At 36.2% G+C, this 25,769-nt stretch overlaps 1 protein-coding gene across 12 annotated transcripts in view; it reads left to right on the forward strand.

The window, feature by feature from the left end:
* ZEB1 (zinc finger E-box binding homeobox 1) overlaps positions 1 to 25,769 on the forward strand; it is a 225,142-nt gene that overhangs the window by 184,526 nt on the left and 14,847 nt on the right. For 10 of the 12 annotated variants that reach the window (XM_084875671.1, XM_084875669.1, XM_084875660.1 and 7 more), the window contains 3 exons: positions 3,989 to 4,150; positions 19,797 to 19,999; positions 25,091 to 25,196. In XM_084875671.1, the coding sequence (XP_084731797.1) occupies positions 3,989 to 4,150; positions 19,797 to 19,999; positions 25,091 to 25,196 (471 nt within the window). The remainder of the gene's footprint in view (positions 1 to 3,988; positions 4,151 to 19,796; positions 20,000 to 25,090; positions 25,197 to 25,769) is intronic. The other 2 variants (XM_084875665.1, XM_084875663.1) reach the window with 1 other exon arrangement.

Here is a 25,769-nt window from a genome sequence, read left to right on the forward strand (position 1 = left end):
GCCCAGCCTGCACCCTCTCCAATCTGGGACTCCTTGAGGTATGGCCGACTGACCTAGTAGGATCAGACCTAAATGGTCAGTCGGAAATCACTCTCACAATCCAGGACTGCTGGCTCCCAATTGCTTGCCTGCCTGCTTATCTGGTGCCCCCAACCACTTCTGCTTGCTAGCCTGATCACCCCCTAACCACTCCCCTGCCAGCCTGATTGATGCCTAACTGCTCCCCTACCAGCCTGTTTGCCCCTAACAGCCCTCCCCTGCAGGCCTGATCATCTCTAAGTGCCCTCCCCTGCAGGCCTGGTCCCTCCCAACTTCTCTCCCCTGCAGGCCTGAGTCCTCCCCTGTCCCCCCCCCCCTCAACTGCCCTTCCCTGCAGGTCAGGACGCCCCCAACTTCCATCCTCTGCCAACTTGGTCACCCCTAAATGCCCTCCCTTGTAGGCTTGATTGCCCCCAACTGCTCTCCCTTGCAGGCCTGGTCCCTCTCAACTGTCCTACCCTGCTGGCCTGATTGCTCACAACTGCCCTCCCTTGCAGGCCTGGTCCCTCCCAACTACCCTCCCCTGCTGGCCTGATTGCCCAAAACTGCCCTCTCTTGCAGGCCTGGTCCTGCCCAACTGTCCTCCCCTGCTGGCCATCTGTGTCCACATGGGGGCAACCATCTTTGACTACATGGGGGCAGTCATCGTGTATGTTGGAGTGATGGTCAATTTGCATATTCCCCTTTTATTAGATAGGATAGTTTCACAAAGTTTCAAAAATTGAAGGCAAAGATAGAACATCTAAAAATATTTTATTCTAGTGCTAATAAAATATCAATAGCTAAGTAAAACTTTTTATTTTTATGTTAAACATTTGTCTATTATTGCTCTCACTAATTTATTATTATAATCCTATAATTCTACACTTTGGCAAATGATTCTAGAATTTCTCCTGAAATTCTATACTTTGACAGTCAGCTCCGAGCTTTGTTAAATCTTTAAACAAATTATCATTATATATTTCTGTGTATTTGCTCCTCTCTCTAGTGTTCAAGTACATGTTTATCAGTCTTAAACCTAGGGATTTTTGCTTTATAATTGACAATGTGCATTTTCCAACACTTTTAATTTTATGAGAAAAACTTCAGAATTTCTGGTTTCTGCTTGAAATTGACTTGGTAAATGCAGGTTCATGGAGACAGTGTAGTTTAGTTAGAAAGAACCCAGAATTTTAAATGATACCTGAAGCCAAATTGCTTATTTTAATAGCAATATTTTTCTTTTTTTATGCACTTTTTAAAATTAATTAATTAATTATTTACTATGTGATTTTGGAGAAGTTACCTAACTTTTCTGACCTTAACTGTTTTTATAAGCAATACTTTTAATTGAGAAGTTACAATGTTCACTTTTCAGGACTATTTTCAAGAAAATAGATAACAATTATATTGCACTTATGTGCCTATTATTGTACTAAGCACATTCTATATAAATTAATTTAATCTTCAAAACAACCATAAGAAGTACTGTTATTAGCTTCCAAGTTTTATATTATGTGAACTGTTATATCATAATGTTTACAGCCTTGAACTTGTATTTTCATTCTACATAGCATATAGAATTTGGTACCAACATAGTATATATTTCTTGTTTGAAGGTCTTTTTTTATTAACTTTCATTTTTATAAGAAAATGTATATATAAATTGAAATTTAAGTTTCTCTTTAATTTATTAACCAGAAGGCTCATAAAATTTTTTTTAAATTATAGATGGATTTCTGATATGATTATCAGTACCACACAATACCACAACATAAATACATTACACATTTTAATAAGTAATTATTAAAGAAAATGTTACTGGAAATGAAGTTAAACAAAATGAAATATTCTTTGATTACTTCATATATCAATAGTTTAATGATACAGATTTCTAGAAAAAAACAAGTTTGGCATTAATTCTATTTCTGTTTTTTGTTTAGCCCTGAGATAACATTATCCTCCTAAATAAAAAGATGAAATGTGTTTTTATCATAACTGATTTACTCAATTCTTCACACATCTTGAGAATTATATACATATTTATAGTTACCTATCGATACAGATATTTCTAATGTCTAAAATTCAGTCCCCTAACATGATAAGGGATTTGTTTCCCAGTCATTAGCATCATTCACACCTTCATTTTCTGGGACATATACCAAAAAGTTTTACAAGTACTTATCAAAGGACTAATGATATCTGGTTTTGGATTTTGTTATTTTTTTTTCTCCTCACTTAGAGGAACCTAGTTTAATATATTCAGAAATGATTGGGGGAAATTTAAATATTGTTAACTTTATTACCTTTTTCCAATACATTTTTATATTTTTTTTATCTTATCACATGAACTAACTCTATTTTGGTCAATACCTGATAACTAGAAACTTAGTTCATTCAATATCTGGAATTCTGTCAGAAAATAAAAGTGCCTTTTTATTTTTCTAATTCAAATAAATGTATCAATGCACATTTTGAGGATGGACCTGAAGAGTATTATGCTAGGTGAAATAAGCCAGTCAGAGAAAGATAGATACCATATGATTTCACTTATATGTGGAATCTAGAGAACAAAATTATCAAAATTGAAACAGACTCAAAGATTCAGATAACAGAGGAGAGAGATGTTCGGTGGCAGGGTAAAATAAGTGAAGGGATTAAGTCAAAACAAAACTCAGAAACAGACAACAGTATGGTGAATACCAGGGGGAATGGGGTTGGAGGCAGATAGAAGATGGTAAAGGGGGATAAATGGTGGCAGAAGGAAACTTGACGTTGGATGGAGAACATATAATACAATATACAAATGATGTATTCCAAAATTTTACCCTTGAAACCTATATAATTTTATTAATATCAATGTCACCCCAATAAATTTAATAATTTTTAAATTTCTTTTATGATGAATATATAAATTAAAATAATGAGGAATGAATAAAGTATAAATAAATATATTTTTAAATATAGATTATTCAAATAGTAAGGTTAAGATTATTTCTATCTAATCTAATTTTTATAAATTATAAAATATTTGTCTCTATCCTAGCTGGTTTGGTTCAGTGGATAGAGCATTAGCCTGCAGATTGAAGGGTCCTCGGTTCAATTCTGGTCAAGGTTACAAGCCCAGTTTGTGGGCTCAGTTCCTAGTAGGGGGTATGCACAAAGCAGCAGATCAATGATTCTCTAGAGGTGATGAGAAGCTATGTTGTCAACTTGGTATTTTGACTCTTATTAGAACTCTTTTTACATATGGATAACTATAAAAACTATTTCCTAAGAAGTCATATAACTGAACTATACTTCAGAGTGGTTTACACTGAGACTGTTTCAGTTTTAAGGCACAACTCTTGAGTAAAATGACACAGTAGGTTGCTAAGGTTTGAAAACTAAGGTTTTCTCTTGTCCTTTTTTCCTTGCTTTAACATTGACTGAAAAGCTAGAAATTCAGCCAACTGTATTAACTTTCTCCATATCTTGTTTATCAGTAAAATGGAATAGAAATACAATTCTGAAACTTAAAAAAAATATTGTGAAAATGTGAAGACTTTTATAATACTTTAAATTTGCTTTAAAGATGACTTTTTAAATATGTTTTTATTAATTTTAGAGGGACAGGGATAGTTAGAAACATTGATGGGAGAGAGACATTAATTGGCTGCCTCCTGCACACTACCTACTCGGTCTTGAGCTGTAACCCGGCCATGTGCGCTGACCAGGAATCGAAAGGGGTTAGGGGAGCTTTTCGGTTCATACTCAACACTCAACCCCTGAGCCACACCAGCGAGACTTAAAATTATTTCTTAATCAATTATAACAAATGACTGAATATTGTTTTTAATACTCAGTAAATATTTTCTACAAATTTAAGAACAATCTTGTATTCTCTCAAGATAAACAATTCCTCATTTAGAAAAACTTGGTAACAACTTGGTGGTGAAATTGCTATTTATAAAGTATGCATTTATTTTAGTAAAAGATGATGAATGCGATTCAGATGCAGAAAATGAACAAAACCATGATCCTAATGTTGAAGAGTTCCTGCAACAACAAGATACTGCTGTCATTTACCCTGAGGCACCTGAAGAGGACCAGAGGCAGGGCACACCAGAAGCCAGTGGTCATGATGAAAATGGTAAATGGAGCTTCACAGTTGTTTTTGTTTTCATCTTTAAAGGATTACTTCTATTACTCTACTGTAGGAACCTACTATCCTACTATAGGAAACATTTTTCAAAGCCAAAATTGATTGCAGGTGGCTAGAGATTAATCTCTTTCATTAATGGAACATTGTCCATGATATCAGTATAGTGTAATATTAGTGGCATCTAATATATATAGTGGTAATGCCACTACAAATGAAATGCTTAAAACAGTGCCTGAACATTGGTTTCCATTCACTAACATGGCAGCAAGTAGTGGAAATGGAAACTAGGATGACCCACACTATCCATTGATTCTTTTCCACTATTCTTCTAGCAAGCAAAACATGGTTGTCTGCGTCAAAACATACTAATTTGGAGACAAATGGTTTTTCTCTATCTACTTTAGTCCATTCTGATATGAACAACCACTGTATAAAGAGTGATAAAATATAGTAAGAAATTATTTGTAATTTGAAAACAAATAAGCTGTCATTCATTCTAACATTCTTCTATGAACTGGAAACAGATGGAAATAACTTGCTAAGAAATTTATGTAAAATCTGTACCAAATACTAGGACATTACTTAGAATGTTTAAGAATATATTAAGTTGTAAGATCCTAATATGATTTGATTTTTCCAGGTCTCACTTTAATGGATATATGTAGCTTAAAGTCAAATAACCTAAGGCTTTTTTTTTTTTAGAGCAATTGTGTGTTTACAACCAAATTGAGACAGAGATACAGAGATGTCCCATATAGCCCTTTCCCCCACACATTCATAAGCCTTTCCCATTATCAACATAACTCATCAGAATGGTACTATTTTTTTGCCAAGGATGAACCTACATTGACAAAACATAATCATTCCAAGTTCATAGTCTACCTTAGGGTTTACTCTTGATGTACATTCTATGTGTTTGGACAAATGCATAATGACATGTGTTTATCGTTATAATATCATACAGAGTAGTTTCACTGACCTAAAAATTCTTCTGTGTTCTGCCTATTCATTCATTCATTTTCCCCCTCTCCCCTACCCCTGACAATCACTGATCTTTATGTTTTCATTGGAATCATATAGTATGTAGCTTTTTCAAATGGACTTTTTTCACTTAGAAATCTGAATTTAAGATTCCTCCATGTTGTTTTAGGGTTTGATAGTTCATTTATTTTGTGTTGAATAATATCCCATTGTCTGGATACACCACAGATAATTAATCCATTCACCTTCTAAAGGACACCTTCCACATTTTGACAACTATGACTAAACTGCTGTAAATATCTATGTACAGATTTTGGTAGGGACATAAGTTGTCAGTTTCTTTTGGTAAATAACAGGAAGCACAATTGCTGGATTTGTATGGTAAGAGTTTTATAAGAAACTGCCAAATTGCCTTCCAAAGTAGCTGTTTTAGTTTTCATTCCTAACAACATTGAATGAGAGTTACTGTAGCTTCATGTTGTCACCAGTATTGGTGCTGTCATTGTATATGTGTATAATGGTTTCTTGTGGTTTTAATTTGTGTTTCCTTGATGACATGATTTGGAGCATCTTTTCATACTTATCTGCCATCTGTATCCTTTTTTGTAAGCTGTATGTTAAGGTCTTTGGCCTATTTTTCAGTTATCTGATTTTTTATTGAGTTTTAAGAGTTCTTTGTATATTTTGGATAATCCTTTAGTAGATGTGTTTTTTGCAAAAGTTTTTCTCAGTCTGTGGCTTGTCTTCTAATTCTCTTAATAATATCTTTTTCAGATCAGAAACATTTAATTTTAATGAAATGTAGCTTGTCAGTTACTTTTTGTATAAATTGTGCCTCTGATGTTGTATCTAAAAAGGCATCAACCATAACCAAGGTCATATAGGTTTTCTCCTCTTGTCTTCTAGGAGTCTTACAGTTTTAAATTTTTACAATTAGGTCTGTGATCCATTTTAAGTTCATTCTTGTAAATGGTGTAACGGTCTGTGTCTTAATTAATTTTATTTTTTGCATGAGAATGAGAATGTTCAGTTTTATTACATTTGTTGACAAAATTGTTTTTGCTCTATTGTATTGCCTTTGCTCCTTTGTCAAAGATCAGTTGACTATATTTATGGAGATCTATTTCTGGTCTCTCTGTTCTATTTCATTGATCCATTTATCTATGCCACATGTCTTGATTATTATAACTTTATAGTAAGTATTAAAGTTGGGTAGTGTTAGTCCTCTGACTTTGTTCTTCGGTATTGTGTTTTCTATTCTGGATCTGATAGCTCCCCATATAAACTTTAGAATGTTTACAAATATCCATAAAACAACCCTCTAGGATATATATTGGGATTGTATTGAATCAATAGATGAAGTTGGAAAGAACTGACACCTTGGCTGTATTGAGTCTCCTTATTGATAAAGTTGGGATATCTCTTCAATTATTTAGTTCTTTGATTTTGTTCATCAGAGTGTTGCTGTTTTCCTCATATAAATTTCATACATATTTGTTAGTTTTATACCTAAGTATTTCAAATTTCTTGGTGCTAATGTAAATGGTATTGTATCAATCAACTTTAAATTTTTTGAAGGAAATTGAGAAAGATGGTATAAAAAACAAATAGATTCTATTGCCGAGTCAACTGTACTTTCCTTAAATCAGGAATAAACTATGGGGGGGGGGGGGAGAGAACAAACAGAAGTTTAAATCTAGAGTAGATAGATTTTTTTTTGTAACTAAATCAATGGCAAAGTAACTAGAAGTAGGGTACTTCAGAACTGTTTCTTCCAGTGTGCCAAAAGTTCACATTTATGAACACTATAGATTATTGCCTCTGGGAACACTGCATTTCAGCTTAATGATGGTGTGCTGCTTATCAATGTTTGTATATTTGGAGTCTGTAGTTATTAGCATTATAATCCTACTAGTGACCAGGTGCATGGATTCTGCACATTGAAAGGAAATTAATTGGAAGGTGGCCAGTGGGACAGGACTGGGCGAGAAGGGCCGGATGCACCCTGGATCCAATCTCCCCAGCATCTGTGGAGTGAGCGGGGTCCCTCCAGCAGCTGGGGTCCCTCAGCCTAGCCTGTGGGGATCGAGCCAAAACTGGCTCTCCAACATCCCTGAGAGGTCCAGGAGTGCAAGAGGACACTCTGCAAAGTTGCTGTCATACAGGGTGTGGAATGCAAATACAGTGTGTGGTAAACCAGATTCGGGGCCAACAGTGCCCCAGCAACAGCATAACCCATGGCCAAAGGTGGAATTGTGCAGCCCCACAAGGAATCAGGCTCCCTTTCTCTGGTTTCAGGGTGCATCACCCGAGAACCACAGCTGCCAAGTCACTGAAGCTGGGCAGTTTCGGCATTCAGTATCTGCCCCCTTGTTGTCAGTGCACATCATAGAGACCAGTCCAACAGTTGGACACTTAGCATATTAGCCATATATATATATATATATATATATATATATATATATATATATATATATATATATATGTATATATATATATATATATATTTATACACACACACACACACACACACACACACTAGAGGCCAGGTGTATGAAAATTCATGCTACTGGGGAGTCCCTCAGCTCTCTGGGGCATCGGGCCTAAGCTACCAGTCAGACATCCCTCCGGCAGCCTGAGAGCCCTCAGGGGATGTCCACCTGCAGTAGGACAGCATTAGTGCTGACGAGGAGGCAGAAGAGGCTCTCCCACCACTGCCGCTGCGCTCGCAGCCATCAGCCTGGCTTGTGGCTGAGAGGATCTCCCCCTATGGGAGCGCACTGACCACCAGGGGATAGCTCCTGCATTGAGTGTCTGCCCCCTGGTAGTCAGCGCATGTGATAGCAACCAGTCATTCCTGGTGGTTCCACTTTAGGGTCAATTTGCATATCACCCTTTTATTATATAAGACCATAGGCCCCGTGCACGGATTCATGCACTGGTGGGGTCCCTCAGCCTGGCCTGCAGGGATCGGGTCAAAACCTGCTCTTTGACATCTCCTGAGGGGTCCCAGATTGTGAGAGGGTAGTTCTTGGGTGATACACCCCAGAATCGGGCTCCCTTCTCTCTGGTTCCAGGTGTGTCACCCAAGAACCACAGCTGCCAAGTCACTGCAGCTTGGCAGCTCCTGCATTGAGTATCTGCCCCCTGGTAGTCAGTGCACATCAAAGCTACTGGTCGGAGCATCTACCCCCTGGTGTTCATAGGGCATCAAGCCTAATGGTCGCTTAGGCTTTTATATATAGAGATAAGGCCCTACTTTTCCACTTTGATTTCTCAGTTGTTTTTTCTCTTAAATAAAATGTAGTAACATTTCACCTATAGAAGCAGAACATTAAAATAAACATAAAAAGGAAATAGAAAAATTTTAAATCTATGTATAAAATATATACATAACAAAATGGTACTCACAAATCTTTGGTGAAAGAAAACAATTAAAACTAAAGAAATCTTCCATTGCATAGATCAAATAAGGTTAAACCTTGTAAAGTTCAGTGTTACAAATCAACACAGTAAAATCCCATTAGAATTGAGGCCCAAACCATTCTGGTTTAGTACAACATGTTTTTAATTCATATATTCCTTACTTTAAGGAATGTATTTATGCCTAATTGACCATTCGACCAGTAGCTATGATGCGCACTGACCACCAGTAGGAAGACGTTCATAGCACAGGCATGGAAACATGGAACAGACTAATGAATCTCAGAAGGAAGGGGGTAGGGGGAAAGAGATTAACCAAAGATCTTATATGCATACTAGAGGCCTGGTGCACAGATTTGTGCACCAGTGGGGTCCGTTGGCCTGTCCTGCAGGGACTGGGCCAAAACCAACAGTCAAATGTCCCCCAAGGGGTCCTGAATTGAGAGTGGGTGCAGGCCAAGCCTAGGAATCCCACCAGTGCACAAATCCATGCACCAGGCCTCTAGTACAGTATAATATATACTAGAGGCCTGATGCATGAAATTCATGCACAGGGGGGTTGTCCCTCAACCCGGCCTGCACCCTCTCAAATCTGAGACCCCTTGGGGGATGTTTTAACTGCTGGTTTAGGCCAGATCCCTGTGGCAACTTGACATCCCTCTCACAATCCAGGACTACTGGCTCCTAACCACTCACCTGCCTGTCTACCTAATTGCCTCTAACTGCTTCTGCCTGCCAGCCTGATCGCCCACTAATTGTTCCCCTGCCAGCCTGATTGACACCTACCTGCTCCTCTGCCAGCATGATAACCCCCAACTGCCCTCCCCTGCCAGCCCGATCCCTCCCCTGCTGGCCTGTTCATCCCCAACTGCCTTACCCTGGCAGTCTGATCGCTCCCAACTGCCCTCCCCTGCCAGCCTGATCGCCCCCAACTGTCCTCCCCTGCCAGCCATCTTGTAATGGCCATCTTGTGGTGGCCATATTGTGGCAACGTCACACAAGGACATGATGCCACCTAGGCTTTTATTACATAAGATACTGCTAATAGAGTATTTCACATAAATATAAAAAGATATTATCTTCAGAAACTCTTAAATTTCTAAAGTTTTAGCAGGTTAAACAGGCCCTCCATGTTTAACAGTTAAACATGCCCTCCATGTTCACTTACTATGCTGTGAACAGGCAAACTTTATTTCAGTATGTTGATTTTCACAAATTTGAGTTAGTGGGAGTAAATCAAGATTTTTCAAATATTTTATATCAAGTAACACTATCAGTCTGAAATTTTATGCTAACTACCAAAGAAAGAGGAAGATATAAAACATTTTTACTTTTTTAATAAGTATATCATTGGTCACAGATGCATACATAATTTATAGAAAGTTTTTTAAATGTCCAAATAGGTTGTCTTTTTAGTAGTATTCATTTTCTACCTTAAATTTATTATATGAATTCTAAAATATATTTTCCTTATATGACAAGCCTTTATTCCTAAAAAAAAAAAAAAAAAAGTATTTTTTTCAAAAGCAATACAATATTTTCAAAATTAGAAACAAAACTTTCACTTAACTTTTAAACCTGCATTCTATAACTTGCTTATTATGTCAAACAGTTAGATGTACTTTTTTATTCTTTTATACATGCTAGTGACATAAAGATTAAATTCAAATTTTATATATGTGAAAAAATTCGATACTGATTTATGAAGGTAATTACTTGCTGTTAAAATACAAGGTGTACCAAGTATACACACTTTAACAGCTGATAGCTCAATTTTGAAAATGACATGTTTTTTAATAAACAGTTGCCTTTATAATTATTCAAAGTTCCTGTATATATATATTTTTTTTGGTGGGACACCCTATATAAGCAGCCTGTCATTTTACAAAGTATTAGTATTTTGTTTATTAATTAGTGCGTTAATCATGAAGGCAAAAAAAAGATATGAAAAATGAGAGCAGACAGCTCTCTAACACTATGAGTATAAGCAGCTTGAGTTCGAGTGATGGAAGTTATTGTGATTGTGGTGCCAATAATGAACACTTACAATAGTGGACTCTGACTTTTGCCATTATAGATAGGATGGACTAGCTGTCTGGCAAGGAGAATGTGTCAAATGTTGACTTCTCACTTGCTAGTACAAATAGGAAATTCATACTAGACAAAATAATATGATTCCAAAGAATTTCATCATGTGGCTAATGTAGTTCTCAAAGAAGTGGGTCATGTTAGAGTCAACACCAACAGAAAACTCTCTGATACCAGTTGCCTTACTAATGAAGGATATCACCCTAAACTTTGGGGGGTTTAGTTGTTTGATTTTTAATATATTAAATAAAATACTCATATTCATATTTTGATACATATCTTAGCATATTTACCTAGCTTTGTTGAGTTAGGTGCTCAGTCTATTATATGTAGGCTGGTCTTTGAGCAAGATATTTAATTTATACAAACTTGAATTTCAGTAAAGGTAATACATATTTATGAAACATTTTTTATAATGTTATGAAATTTTATTTGGTGGTCCATTTGAAGGTAGAGGTGATGTCACTTAGGGAACTTATTCCTTTGAAGAAATAAATCAAATATGAAGAACTTAGTTAAGCCAGAACCAATTTGGCTCATTGGATAGAGCTTCGGCTGTGGACTGAAAGGTCCCAGATTCAATTCCAGTCAAGGGCATGTACCATGGTTGTGGGCACATCCCCAGTGGGGATATTCCTCTCTCATCGATATTTCTGACTTTCTGACCCTCTTCCTTTCTCTTTGTAAAAAAACAATAAAATATTTTTTTTAAAAAAAGAAAAACTTAGTTAAATAATAATCATTAAGGAATCAAGATGGTAGCAAGAATCAGAAAACCTGAATATTCAGACCAATAACAACTAGTGAAATTGAAGCAGTAATTTTTTTTTCATTTTTTGTTAAGGTATTATATGTGTACATATCTTACCATTGCCTCCCCACCCCACTCCCATACATGCCCTCACCCTCCAGAGTTCTGCATCCATTGGTTATGCTTATATGCATGCACACAAGTCTTTCGGTTAATCTCTTATCTCCCCCACCTTTCTCTAACCTTCCTGCTGTAATTTGACATTCTATTTTGATGATTTACTGTCTCTATATCTATCTTTTATTCAATCATTTATAATTTTCTTTATTATCCATAAATGAGTGAGATCATGTGGTATTTTTCTATCATTGACTGGCTTATTTCACTTAGCATGATGTTCTCCAATTCCATCCAGGTTACTGTAAGAATTCCTTCTTTTTTATGGCAGCACACTATTCTATTGTGTAGATGTACCATAGTTTTCTGGTCCAGTCATTTGCTGACAGGCACCTAGTCTGTTTCCAAGTCTTAGCTATTGTAAATTGTGCTGCTATAAACATAGGAGTGCATATATTCTTTCTTATTGGTGTTTCCAGTTTCTTAGGATATATTCCTAAGAGTGGGATTACTGGGTCAAATGGGAGTTCCATTTTCAGTTTTTTGAGGAAACTCCATACTGTTCTCCACAGTGGCTGCACCAGTCTATATTCCCACCAGTAGTGCACGAGTGTTCCTTTTTCTCCAACACTTGTTATTTGTTGATTTGTTGATGATAGCCATTCTGACAGGCGTGAGATGGTACCGCATTGTCATTTTGATTTGCATCTCACAGATAATTAATGACTTTGAGCATTTTCATGTGTCTCTTGGCCTTCCTTCTGTCTTCTTTTAAAAAGATTCTATTTAGGTCTGTTGCCCATTTCTTTATTGGATCATTTATCTTCCTTTTATCAAGTTGTATAAGTTGTCTGTAGATGTTGGAGATTAAACCTTATCAATGATAACATTTGCAAATATGTTCTCCAATACAGTGGGATTTCTTGTTTTGTTGATAGTTTCTTTTGCTGTGAAAAAGTTTTTTATGTTAATGTAGTCCCATTTCTTTATTTTCTCTTTAGCTTCCATTGCCCTATGGGCAGTATCAGTGAAGAAGTTCTTTCGGCATATGTCTGAGATTTTGCTGCCTGTGGATTCCTGTAGTATTTTTATGGTTTTCCGTCTTATGTTTAAGTCCTGTATCCATTTTGAGTTTATTTTTCTGTAAGGTGTAAGTTGGTGATCTAGTTTCATTCTTTTACATGTATCTGTCCAATTTTCCCAACACCATTTATTGAAGAGACTGTCTTGACGCCATTGTATGTTCATGCCTCTTTTGTCAAATATTAATTGAGCATAGTGATTTGGGTTGATATCTGGATTTTCTATTCTATTCCATTGATCTATATGTCTGTTCTTGTGCCAGTACCAGGCTGTTTTGAGAACAGTGGCTTTGAAATACAGATTGAAATCTGATATTGAGATCCCTCCTAGTTTGTTCTTCTTTTTCAGGATTGCTGCAGCTATTTGGGGTCTTTTTTTATTCCAGATAAATTTTTGAGGAGTTCTTTCTAGGTCTGTGAAATATGCCATTGGCATTTCAATGGGGAGTGCATTGAATCTATAGATTGCTTTGGGTGGTATGGGCATTTTAATGATGTTGATTCTACCAGTCCCTGAACATGGTATGTTCTTCCATCTGTTTACGTCTTCCTCTATCTTTTTTTTTTTCAGTGTCTTGTAGTTTTCTGCATATAGGTTTTTTACCTCCTTAGTTAAGTTTATTCCTAGGTATCTTAATTTTTTTGGTGCGATGGTAAATGGGATTGCTTTTTTAGTCTCTCTTTCTGTAAGTTCACAATTGGTGTATAGAAAGGCCATAGATTTCTTGGAGTTAATTTTGTATACTGCTACGTTGCCGGATTCATTTATTAAGTCCATTAGTTTTTTGATGGAGTCTTTTGGGTTTTTATGTACAATATCATGTCATCTGCAAATAAGGACAATTTTACTTCTTCCTTTCCAATTTCGATGCCTTTTATTTCTTCTTCCTGTCTAATTGCAATGGCTTGTACATCCAGTACTATGTCAAACAGGAGTGGTGAGAGTGGGCATCTCTGTCTTGTTCCTGTTCTTAGGGGAAATGGATTTAGATTTTGCCCATTGAGTATGATGTTGGCTGTGGGTTTATCATATATAGATTTTATTATATTGAGGTATGATCCTTCTATTTCCACCTTGCTGAGAGTTTTTATCAAGAAGGAGTGTTGGATTTTGTCAAATGCTTTTTCTACATCAATTGATATGACTATGTGATTTTTATCTCTCAGTTTGTTTATGTGATGTATCACGTTTTTGATTTGCAGATATTATACCATCCTTCCATTCCTGGGATAAATCCTACTTGGTTATGGTGTATGATCTTTCTGATGTACTGCTGGAGCCGATTTGCTAGAATTTTCTTGAGGATTTTGGCATCTATGTTCATGAGAAATATTGGCCTGTAGTTCTCTTTCATTGGTTTTCTTTATCTGGTTTTGGTTTTAGGTGGATGCTGGCTTCCGTCCTCTTGAATTTTTTGGAATAATCTGAGGAGAAGAGGTTTTAGTTCTTCCTTGAATGTTTGGTAAAACTCTCCTGTGAAGCCATCTGGCCCTGGGCTTTTGTTTGCTGGAAGCTTTTTGATGACTGCTTCAATTTCTTCAATAGTGATTAGCCTACTGAACTGTTTGGATTCTTCCTGATTGAGTTTTGGAAGGTTATATTTTTCCAGGAATCTGTCCATTTCCTCCAGGAAGTCCAGTTCATTGGAATAGAGTTGTTCGAAGTATTTTGTAACAGTTCTTTGTATTTCAGCATTATTTCATCTTTTATTTATGATTTTGTTTATTTGGGTCCCCTCTCTTTGCTTCTTGGTGAGCCTGGCTAGAGGTTCATCAATCTTGTTTATCCTTTCAAAGAACCAGCTCTTGGTTTTGTTGATCTTTTGTATTGTTTCTTTGGTCTCTATGTTGTTTATCTCTGTTCTGATCTTAATTATTTCCTTCCTTCTGCTTACACAGGGCTTTTCTTCTTTCTCTCTTTCTAACTCTTTGAGCTTTAGGGTTAGGTAATTTATTACCATTGTTTCTTGTTTTTTTTGCAGTTGGCTTGTAAAGCTATGAACTTCCCTCTCAAGACTGCTTTTGCTGTGTCCCATTGATTTTGGATTGTTGTCTTTTCATTGTCATTTGTTTGCATGATGTTTTTTTATTTCTTGATCTCTCTGCTAACCCAGTCATTGTTTAATAGCATGCAGTTTAGTGTCCATGTGACTTTGGGGTGAAATGTTCTGAAGATGTCAATTAATTTCATCTGATCTAGTGAGTCACTTAGGATTGATGTTTCTTTGCTGATTACAGTGGTTCCCAAATTTTTGACATATGTGCACCCCTTCTATAATTTTAGTAACACTGAGTACCCCTCGTACTCATGAGAACGTAGAATTAGGCGCAGCTAAGCACGGTGCAGTGCATATCCCCACCAAACTCCGGTGCAATGTGTACCCCCACCAAACTCTTCCTGTACCCCTGGGGGTACGCATACCACACTTTGGGAAACACTGGTTTAGAGGATTTGTCCAGTGGTGATAGTGGGGTATTAAAATCTCTGACTATGATTGTATTGCTGTTAATCTCTCCTTTGGTATCCTCCAGGAGTTTTTTTTTTATGTATTTGGGTGCTCCTGCATTGGGTGTATACATGTTTACCAGAGTTATTTCTTCTTGTTGGATTGCTCCCTTTAGTATTATGAAGTGTCCTTCCTTATCTCTTGTTATGTCCTTCACTTTGAGATCTAATTTGTCAAAAATAAGTATTGCTACCCCAGCTTTTTTTTTTTTTTTTTTTGCTTTTTTTTTTCATTCGCCTGGAAAATCTTTTTCCATCCCTTCACCCTCAGTCTGTGTGCGTCTTTTTTTTTTTTTTTTCTTTTTTCTGAGGTGGGTTTCTTGTAGACAGCAGATATATGGGTCTTGTTTTCTTATCCAATCTGTTACCCTACGTCTTTTAATTGAAGAATTTAATCCGTTTACATTTAAAGTTGTTGATATGTACTTATTTGTTGCATTTTTACTCTATATCCCTGTGTTCTTTCTTTGCTTTCTAGTTCTTTTTCTTTTCTTTTAATTTACAGCAGACCCTTTAGCATTTCTTGCATTGCTGGTTTGGTGGAGATAAATTCCTTCAGTCTTTTTTTGTCTGTGAAGCTTCTGATTTCACCTTCAATTTTGATTGATAGCCTTGCTGAGTACAGTATTCTTGGATTCAGGCACTTCCTTTGCATGACTTTGTATATTTTATTCCATTCCCTTCTCGCCTGATGAGTTTTTGTTGAGAAATAAGTTGCTAGTCTGATGGGGGTTCCTTTGTATGTAACTTTCTGTCTCTCTCTGGTCACTTTTAAGATTCTTATTTTGTCATTGGTGTTTGCCAATTTAATTATAATGTGCCTTGGCATCAGTTTTTTGGGGGGGCTCATTTTGCTTGGGACTCTAAGCTTCTTGGATTTGTGTGGTTTTTTTCTTCCCTATATCAGGGAAGTTTTCTGTCATTATTTCTTCAAACAGGTTTTCTATTTCTTGCTCAGTTTCCTCTCCCTCTGTAACCCCTACTACGTGAATGTTGTTGGTTTGTGTGTGTGTATGTATGTGTTGTCCCAAAGTTCCCTTAGGCTCTCCTCCTGCTTTTTAATTATTTTTTCTAGAAGCTGCTCTATTTGGGTATTTTTTTCCATCTGTCTCTGGTCACTGATGTGGTCCTCTGCTTCTTCTAGTCTACTCTTGATGCTTTCTATTGAGTTCTTTACAGCAGCGATGTCATTTTTCATTTTCTTCTTGGTTCTTCTTCATTTCATCTTGGTTCTTACTCATATTGTCGAATTTATCTCCCATTCTTTTCAGCCACCTTATGACCATTTCTCTGAATTCTTGCTCTGATAGGTTGCTTGTCTCTAATTCGTTTACTTCCTTTTCTGGTGATGCCTGCTTTTCTTTCATATGCAAGCTGTTTCTTTGTTTCCCCATAGTTTCTCTTCTCAGGATGTCTGGTTTTGTAGTTCTCTCCCTCCTGCATTGATTAAAGGAACAAAATACAACACAGCCAGTTACAGCACACAAGGCACTGAACAGCGATGTATTCTCGATATTAATAACCTCCAATAATGGTGACCACCAGAGAAAGCAAATTAGGGGGTAGGAGAGAAAGAAGTGCAAAAAGGAAGGGGAAAAAGGAGTTTCAAAATGAAATTGGGAAAAGGAGAAGGGAAAAAAAGAGACTAAAATGAGACTAAGAAAAGAGGAGCAAATTATATATATGGGAGGAAATTCCAATAGAGCAACCATTAATCACAGCAAATGCCAGCAACAAGTACCTGGAGATTAATACAACCTACAACACCAACTAATATCAAGCAAGGAAAGGGAAAACAGAAGTAAAAAACAAACTAAAACACAGCAAACAAAAACATACAATCAAACAAAAAGAATTAGAAAAACAATCACACAAAAAATCATAAAACTTTGATATAGTTAACATGCAAACAAACAACTACAAAAGGACAGAGAGAAAAACAATTTTTTTAATTTAGGACAGCAAAAAGAGAGGTGTGTATGGACTTGAAGCAGGGGGTTGGATATTAGATATATAAGTAGGGTGAAATTTTAGCAGGAGGTAAACAGAAAGAATAGGGAAAATCTAGAGGAGGAAAGGGTTAAGATAAACAGGTCACCAAAAGGGGAAATATTAGGAAGAGAGTGATAGCATAAAGGTTGAGTTGAGATAGAATAAAGCAATGGTGAATGAAAGGTGAAAATAGACTGTAGAACACTAATTCCAAAGTAAAATAAAGAGCAAATAAAATGACTTTTTAAAAAATAAATAAATTAATTAATTAATTAATTAAAAAAGGTAAAATAGTAGTAGTAATAATGCTGATTACAAATAAAAATGTAATAATTAAAAAGGTTAAAAGGTAAAATCAAGTGAGGAAAAAAGAAGAAAAATACTTTCTTAAGTAAATGTTGCAAATAATGAAAATAAAAACAAAAATTTAAAAATTAAAAAAAAAATGTGCAGTAATAAAGGTCATTCCCTTCCTCTATCATTCTGTTTGGCACACCTGTTTCCCAGTCCAGACAGTATTTCAGTTCCCTGCATTTCACTGCTCCTCAATGTTGTAATCCAGTCTTGATTTTAAAGCAGGTGGTGTCTTAATTTCTGGTATTTATTTATTATTTATTTATTTTTATTTTTTATTATACTAGGGTCAATTTGTAATTCAGCCTCTGGATGGCAGTGTTTCTGGGTTGACTTCCAGGACTCTAAGGCCTCTCTAGCTTTTTTTCTCTGTGACACTCAACTGGTTTGCAGAGGCTGGTGGGCAAGTCCAAACAGACCGCACACCCCTGAAACTCTCAGGCTATCCCTGCATCAGATCAAAAGGGTTGCTCTTTAGAGATTCCCTCTGTTAGCAGTTCTGAGGAACTTCTTCCACAATCACGGATCACAGCAACCGCTGAGCAGCTGTGAGCCCCAAAACACCAGTCCCAGGTGGTGTGAACACTTGGACTCAAAGAAGCTCTCCACTCAACCATGGAAAGGTCAGATTTCACAGGGATAGGGTAAGGGCTATAGTCCTGGCAGAGGACAAAAACGCGTGCACTGAACACTGTGGACACTGGAGGACCGGTGAACCCCCAGGCTGTTGTCAAGGGCTAAAGACAAAGAGAGAATCTTAAAAGCAACAAGAGAAAAGCAGTTAATTACCTATAAGGGAGTACCCATATGACTATCAGCTGATTTCTCCACAGAAACTATGCAGGACAGAAGGAAGTGGTAACCAAGATTACTCTCCCTAGAAAAGCTATCATTTGGAATTGAAGGTCAGATTCACAAGAAAAAGCTAAAGAAGTTCATTACCATCAAACCAGTACTACATAAAATGTTGAAGGGTATTTTTTAAGAAGAGGAGAAAAATGAAAAGGAAGAGGAAGAAGAAGAAAAAGATAAAGATAAAAAATATGAACAATAAAGTGGCAAAAAATATATATCAACAATTTATTCTAAAAATTAAAATAAACTAATAAGAAAACTAATGAACAGAATAAACTGGTGAATGAAATAGAATCAGAGACATAGAAATGCAACAGACTGATAATTTTCAGTGGGAAGGGGGTAGATGGGGCAAGAAAAAAAGATCTCATATGCAAATATGCATTAACTGGACACATACAATAGAGTGGGAAAGAACTGGGGTGGGGTGGGATCTGGATGAAGGGGGAACAAATGGGGAAGAATATCTGTAATACTCTCAATAATAAAGATTGACAAAGTATTTTACATTTTAGGATTTTCAGGTTACATGTTTCCAAAATTACATATAGTACATTTAGTGAAACCCAGTTTATGCATAATACCTTTTTTCTGAAAGCTATTCTCTTCATATAAAATTATACAGATAATTTTTCATTGTATTTCAGTATGGTAAAGAAGATGAATAACCATGCACAAGAGGTATTTATGGGCCAAGCCTAGATCTGGCTCCTACTAATACACCCTCCCTCCAAAATACATGCATTTTTTTTTTTATCTAAACATGGTTATATGGCCTCCTAACTACAATGATTCATACGAAGATAGTCTAGCTATGTACTACTTACTCTCTGATGACAGTAACTCTCATTTTGAAATTTGAAAGAGTGAACATTAAATAAATAATGACATTGTTACCTATAAAAAGATTTTGTTTTGGTATATAAGTCAATTAATATGTATACATTTACAAATGTAATCTACATGCTAATTTTATTTTTGTTTCTTGTTTTTGTCTGACCATATAAAAGAAGAAAAGAATTAGAGTTTAGTAAAAAAAAAATATATATATATATATATATATATATTACTAATATATATATTTTTACATATATATATATATATATATATATATATATAGAGAGAGAGAGAGAGAGAGAGAGAGAGTAGACAGCAAACATTTGAATTCTGACTTCGTCATTTACTGGCTGTGTGACTTTTAATTTATATAATCTTTCTGAGCCTTATTCATGTTTGTTCTTATAAAATAGAGTGTCATTATATTGTTCTGAGGATCAAATATAAACTGGGCAGCCTAATATCTTGTATCGAGCTTAAGGAGGACTCACTGGTAGCTTTGGTAATATTTTTTTCCTACATTTTATTTTTCAATTACAGTTGGCATCCAATATTATATGAGTTTCGAATATATATCATAATGGTTAGGCAGTTATATACTATGCCAACTTTTTTTTAATTTTTAAATTTATGATCTTTCTTTTACAGGAACACCAGATGCATTTTCCCAATTACTCACCTGCCCGTATTGTGATAGAGGCTATAAACGCTTTACCTCTCTAAAAGAACACATTAAATACCGCCATGAAAAGAACGAAGATAACTTTAGTTGCTCTTTGTGCAGTTACACCTTTGCATACAGAACCCAACTTGAACGTCATATGACATCACATAAATCAGGAAGAGATCAAGTAAGTGAAATAACTAAGCTCACTAGCTCTCCAAATGTTGAGAATTCATCTCTCCATAAAAGGAAAGGGTTTTAATATACTTAAAAGTGAAAAAGATGTGCTAGATAATGTCTTATATGCAGGCTTATAAAAATTAAAGTGATTCTTATAATTATCTGGTTATTTCTGAGCTACAAATCACATGTGATAATGATTTTAAAGGTAACTACAATAAGTATTTTCTTTTTCAGATAAGATCCCTTTCATCTCAATTTAATTATTTTGCTTATACTTTCCTAATATATAAAAACCCTGGGTCCTTCACGACCAGAGGCTCGACCAACAGGAAGTCAGTCCTGCAGTCAGTGCTGGTATGGCAGCAGGAGGCTGTGAATCAGGCCTGGAGAGAGGCCTGAAGAGAGAAGCAGATTCTGATCCATAGCCTCTGTGGCAGATGTTGATCAGTACTTGCCTCTCTCTTTCTCTCTAGATCTGGCCAGCAGCCACATCTCCATTTCTCTCCAGACCTCCACCCCGACTGTTGATCAGGCCTGCTGATAGGCCCAGAGATGATGACTAGCATAGAAACTGATGAATCAGAACCAAATCTGGGTGAAGTGTGAGAAGCCAATTGTTGCCTAGGAGGCAGAGCTTTTGATGCTGACTGGCATAGAAACTGATGAATCAGAACCAAATTGGCTGGCAGAGGAGGGCAGTTGGGGGTGATCAGGCTAGCAGGCAGAAGCGATTAGGAGCAATCAGGCAGGCAGGCAGGCAGACAGGCAGTGGTTATGAGCCAGCAGTCCTGGATTGTGAGAGGGGTGTCCGACTGCCCAGGGGGATCGGGCCTAAACTGGCAGTCATACATCCCCCAAGGGGTTCCAGATTGCAGAGGGTGCAGGCTGGGCTGAGGGACAATGAATTTCATGCACTGAACCTCTGGTAACAAATATTTCTCAAGTTTATAACTAGATTTAATAATGCATTGTATTAAAATGTTCAGTGTAGGAAAATAAATATTGATTACATAAACCACATGACTTACTACTAACCAAATTTAAAAGGAAAATAATGATAAAGTTTTATTTTTTTGTGAACCACTGACTCTTTATTCTCAGTGTAAGCTATAGTGAATAAGGGAAGTTGCTTTCTCTGAGAATCTAAAGTTTAGATTCCAATACATTTTTATTCTGAAGACTCTATTTTCATATGGTTTATTCTACTTCTATGTCACTTTACCTCAATTTCTAGAGGTATAAACCAAGATTACTCTGTAAGTATTAGGTTACATGTAAACTGTTGGCTCTATACTTAAGGATTAAAGTAAAAGAATCTTCCCAGTTATACTTCTTTTATAAGGTCTTAATAACTATCAACTATAAACAATCAATTGAATATCATTAAATCTAACTTAAAAAATCAAGTATTCAACTTCAGGGGCTATGTCAAGGCTGTATGTTGTGGTTGGGGCACATGTCCATTTTCTTATATGAAAGAAAATATCTATATACATGAGTCTCTATGAACTTTGCCCTATGATTGTACCTAATTTAAGTCATCTGTCCCATAGAGAACACATTAGACCCTTTGCTAACATGATAGACAAACCAAAATACCAAGCAAAAAAATTATGGAAAAATAATAATTGAACATGGTCAGCCTGTGTTCTCAGGACTTCAGCAATAATACTCACAGAAGCTGGGGGTTGGGGACTGGCAAATCAGGTACTATAGGACCAGGATTGCCTAGATAGGTTAATGATTAAGTGTGTGAAGGAGCACTTGAAATGGGAGAGAGTACCAAAGGGAGAAAACTGGTGCAGAGAAGAAACTGCTGAGGACAAGCACCATCTATTGTCCATCTGACCCTATTATAGTCTTATTAGAAACAATACAGACAAGTGCTCTTTCTATCTGAGAGTCCTTGGGTAACCAAAGGATAGATGGGCCTCGGTAAAAGAGCCTATTCAATGACATTTGGGGAGCAGATTTATCCTACAACTGCCGTCCCCATATACTCTCTATACCAAGGGCCTTTGTCAAAGGAAAGGATCTCCAAAGGAGAGACAGAACTGGTAGTGAAAACAGGAGATGCCATTATAAAATCATAAGATCTCTGATGAGCATGAAACCCCCTTTTTGATGGGTGCAAAGGTAATAGGTATATATATAAAGGTATGTGGTCAAACTAAGGTCAGAAAGGAATTGTGATACATTTGGGGACCAATAAAGTACAAAAATATATCAATAATTGGAATGTCTTGGAAACTAGTTATAAGGATGCAAACTAGAGGTAGAATGTCTAGCATGCTGGCTTTTGAAAATCATGCCACAACTTAAAGGTAAGCATTCCCATGTCATATTCATTTATTCATTCAACAAATATTTGAGTTTCTATCATGTGTCAGGCCCTGTTCTAGGTGTTAAAGGCACAATAGTGGAAAAGATGAGCAAAATCCCTGACAGTAGGGTGGTACAAAAGTAGGTTTTCAGTTGTGAGTATGCAAAGCATAGAGTTTATTCTTGTACTAGAGGCCCGATGCACAAAATTTGTGCAAAGACTTTGTCCCCTGCCACTGCAAGGGCCACCTCTGCCGCAGCCCCCACACACCGCAGCTTTGTCTGGAAGGAAGGACGTCCAGAAGGACATCTGGTCTGATTAGCATATTATTCTTTTATCATTAAACTAGTAGATTATTATTTATTACTGTGTTTTCCATATGAACAACTGTGTACCAACTTTTGCACTACCTTGTACTAATGTGATATGAAACAGATAAAAAATATCCAAAACAGGTAGTATGAAGAAAAATAGCATAAGAGGATAGAAAGTGATGAAAGTCACTGTTTGTTAGAGAATAGGAGACCTTTCTGAGAATGTGCCATCTGAACTAAAACCTTAATGAAATGAAGAAGCCAGTCATGGAATGATGGAGGGAAGGACATTCCCCTCAAAGGGAGCAGACTGGAGCGTGAAAAGACCTTGAGGCAGAAATCTGTATGATGCCACCAAAGAACAGTCAGGAGCCAGTGTGAACAAAGGGGAGAAAGAAGATAAGGCCCAGGAGGTATGGGGAGGCAGATGATGTAGCTGCTCGAATAGGCCATAAATAAGACTTTTGATTTTATTCCAAAGTGTGATAGGGAAGCCTTTGAAGGATATTGAATTTTAACTTTACTTATTTGTTTGTTTCTTTAAAGGGAGAGGGAGAGAGAGAAGCATCAATGATGAGAGAGAAGTGTTAATCAGCTACCTCCTGCACATCCCTTACTGGGGATCAAGCCTGCAACCAGGCAGCTGTCCTGATGTGGAATCAAACTGACCTGATTCATGGGTCAATGCTCAACCACTTAGCCATACCAGCCAGGCATTCACTTTTTTTTTAAGGGGACACTGACTGTTGGGTAGAGAATAGGTCAAGAAAGACAACAATGGAAGCAGGGAGATGCTATTGCTGAAGTCCAGGCCAGGGGTAGTTGATTATTTAAACTTGGTGGTGGTGACAGACTATCACCTAATGAAGAATGATGGATTCAGAATGTATTCATTTGGCTTGCTGGTGGAATGGGTAAGGAGATAAGAAAAAGAGAGGGTTTGAGGATTACTTCAAAGTTCAGGGCCTAGGCAATAAAAAAATGAGTGTTGTTTACAAAGATAGGAACACTAAAGAAGGAAACTGATTTTCAGGATAGAAGTTAAGAGTGTATGAACAATGTTTGTCATGTTAACAGATGCCTATCGCTTTCCAATATCAAGGAATGTCCAGGAAGCAATTGGCAATAAGAGTCTGGAGTTGAAGGGAAAGGTCTAAAGATATAAATTTGGGAATTGTCATCATATGTTCAGTATTTTAAGCCATGGGTTTGAATGAAGTAGGGCCTGATACATAGTAAGTACATATTTTCTTTCCTTCCTACATGAAAGACAAAAGAAAGGACATTTTAGTTTTGGTGAGCATGAGGCGAGTAGTACTTGAGTTAAGCTTTTGAAAGATAAGTGGAATTTTAAAAGTAATAATTAAAAGGAAACATAGCCAAGAAATTGGGAATAGTATAAATCAAAGCAAGGAGATAAAGAAGAGCACTGTATGTGTATAAAACAGACTCAAAAAAATGACTAAGGCAGGAACTTTTAGAGAACTGGTAAAGAATAAGCCTTCAAACTCGGGAGCTAAGAACTTGGAATCTGTAGACCCAGAATCTGTATTGCTGGGAATCCTTTGGAGGTTTTTGAGCAGGATTTGATTCAATTCAAGCAATTTTGAGTTTGTTTGTTTTTTGGGGGCAGGGAAAGTTATTTTTTATTTAGAGCTTTATAACCCCAAGCAAGATATGAGAGCTGGTTTAAGAAGAGACTGCAATTTTGAAACAAGAAATCTGTACAACTCCTCCAGGCAAGTGGCTGTGAAGGAAGTAGCTGTGTCTCAGAAACTTCTTCCCATAGGTTCTTAACACTTTTGTATCCCAGGCCCCAATATTCACAAAGTCAGGCATTTTGCCAGCTCAAATCAATTCAATGTTTTTCTAAGATTATGGGTGTAGGATATATTTGTAATACATAAAGTAGAGATTTGATGAATCAGACATAAAGCTATTATAATCATATTTGGCTGGAAAATAACTTTTTTAAAATCATCAGATTAAAGTACAATTTAGAAACATATAAGAGGATAAAATACAAAAAAAAATGCCCAGCCTTATCTCCTATTCAGGAGCTCTTGTTCTTCTATTGAGTAACTGCTTTAGACAGGTTATTGAATGTTTTTGACCTCAATTTTTTTTATCTGCAAATTAGAGGGCTAACCTCTACAGTTCCTAGTAATATATATATATATATATATATATATATATATATATATATATATATATATATATAATTTTTGCCAAATACTATTATTGCTGATACTTTAAATTAGAAGTGTAGATTTTTCTCTATGTCAAAATTCTGTTCCCAGTATCACCCTCCTTTGTGCTAATATTTCAAGCATTAGGTTACAAAAAACTGCTATAATTTGAGGCCTTTCAGAAACAAAATAATCACCAGAACATTTTAGTAAATTGAGTGTTCTTTATGTTTTTGCTTTATAAATAAAATGCCCATTCTTTTTTACAGAGACATGTGACACAGTCTGGAGGCAATCGTAAATTCAAGTGCACTGAATGTGGGAAAGCTTTCAAATACAAACACCATCTAAAAGAGCACTTAAGAATTCACAGTGGTAAATATTTGTTATCTTCCTACACCTTGAATACTATAGCATACAGGGAAATAAATATTATAACATGTGATCTGCACAAATGATTAGAACTCCTTGCTTTCTTTTAGGATGCAGATGAATCCGGAGAAATTTTCCATTTGTAAATGATATTTTATTGGAGTTTTAATCTTTGACTAAGGTATATCAAGTTACTATAATATGGCACATTCAAAATTTCCTTATCAGAATACATGTACAACCTAAAAACACTTCAGCTTTTTGATGATTTGGCCTCTTTTGCACAGTTAAGAATGAAAAAGGATATAGAGGTACAATTTGCACTAGGAAATAAGATGAAGACATTATTTACAAAACAGAAGTAGAAATGGAACTCCAGATAGGAAATGCTGAGAGGTGATGTGGAGTCAGCAAGGGAATATAGCATGAGGGAAGAGGGAACCTACAGTATGAATGAGAACAGAAAAGAAAAATGGGTCTCCATCATTTCAACTTCCTATTCCACATCATTTTCTGAATCATTACTTATAAAATGAATATTATTATATGATAATAATATGTCTCTTATAGAAAAAG

Source organism: Pipistrellus hanaki (assembly GCF_964339955.1).
Source record: "Pipistrellus hanaki genome assembly, chromosome: 1".
NCBI classification, from domain to species: domain Eukaryota; kingdom Metazoa; phylum Chordata; class Mammalia; order Chiroptera; family Vespertilionidae; genus Pipistrellus; species Pipistrellus hanaki.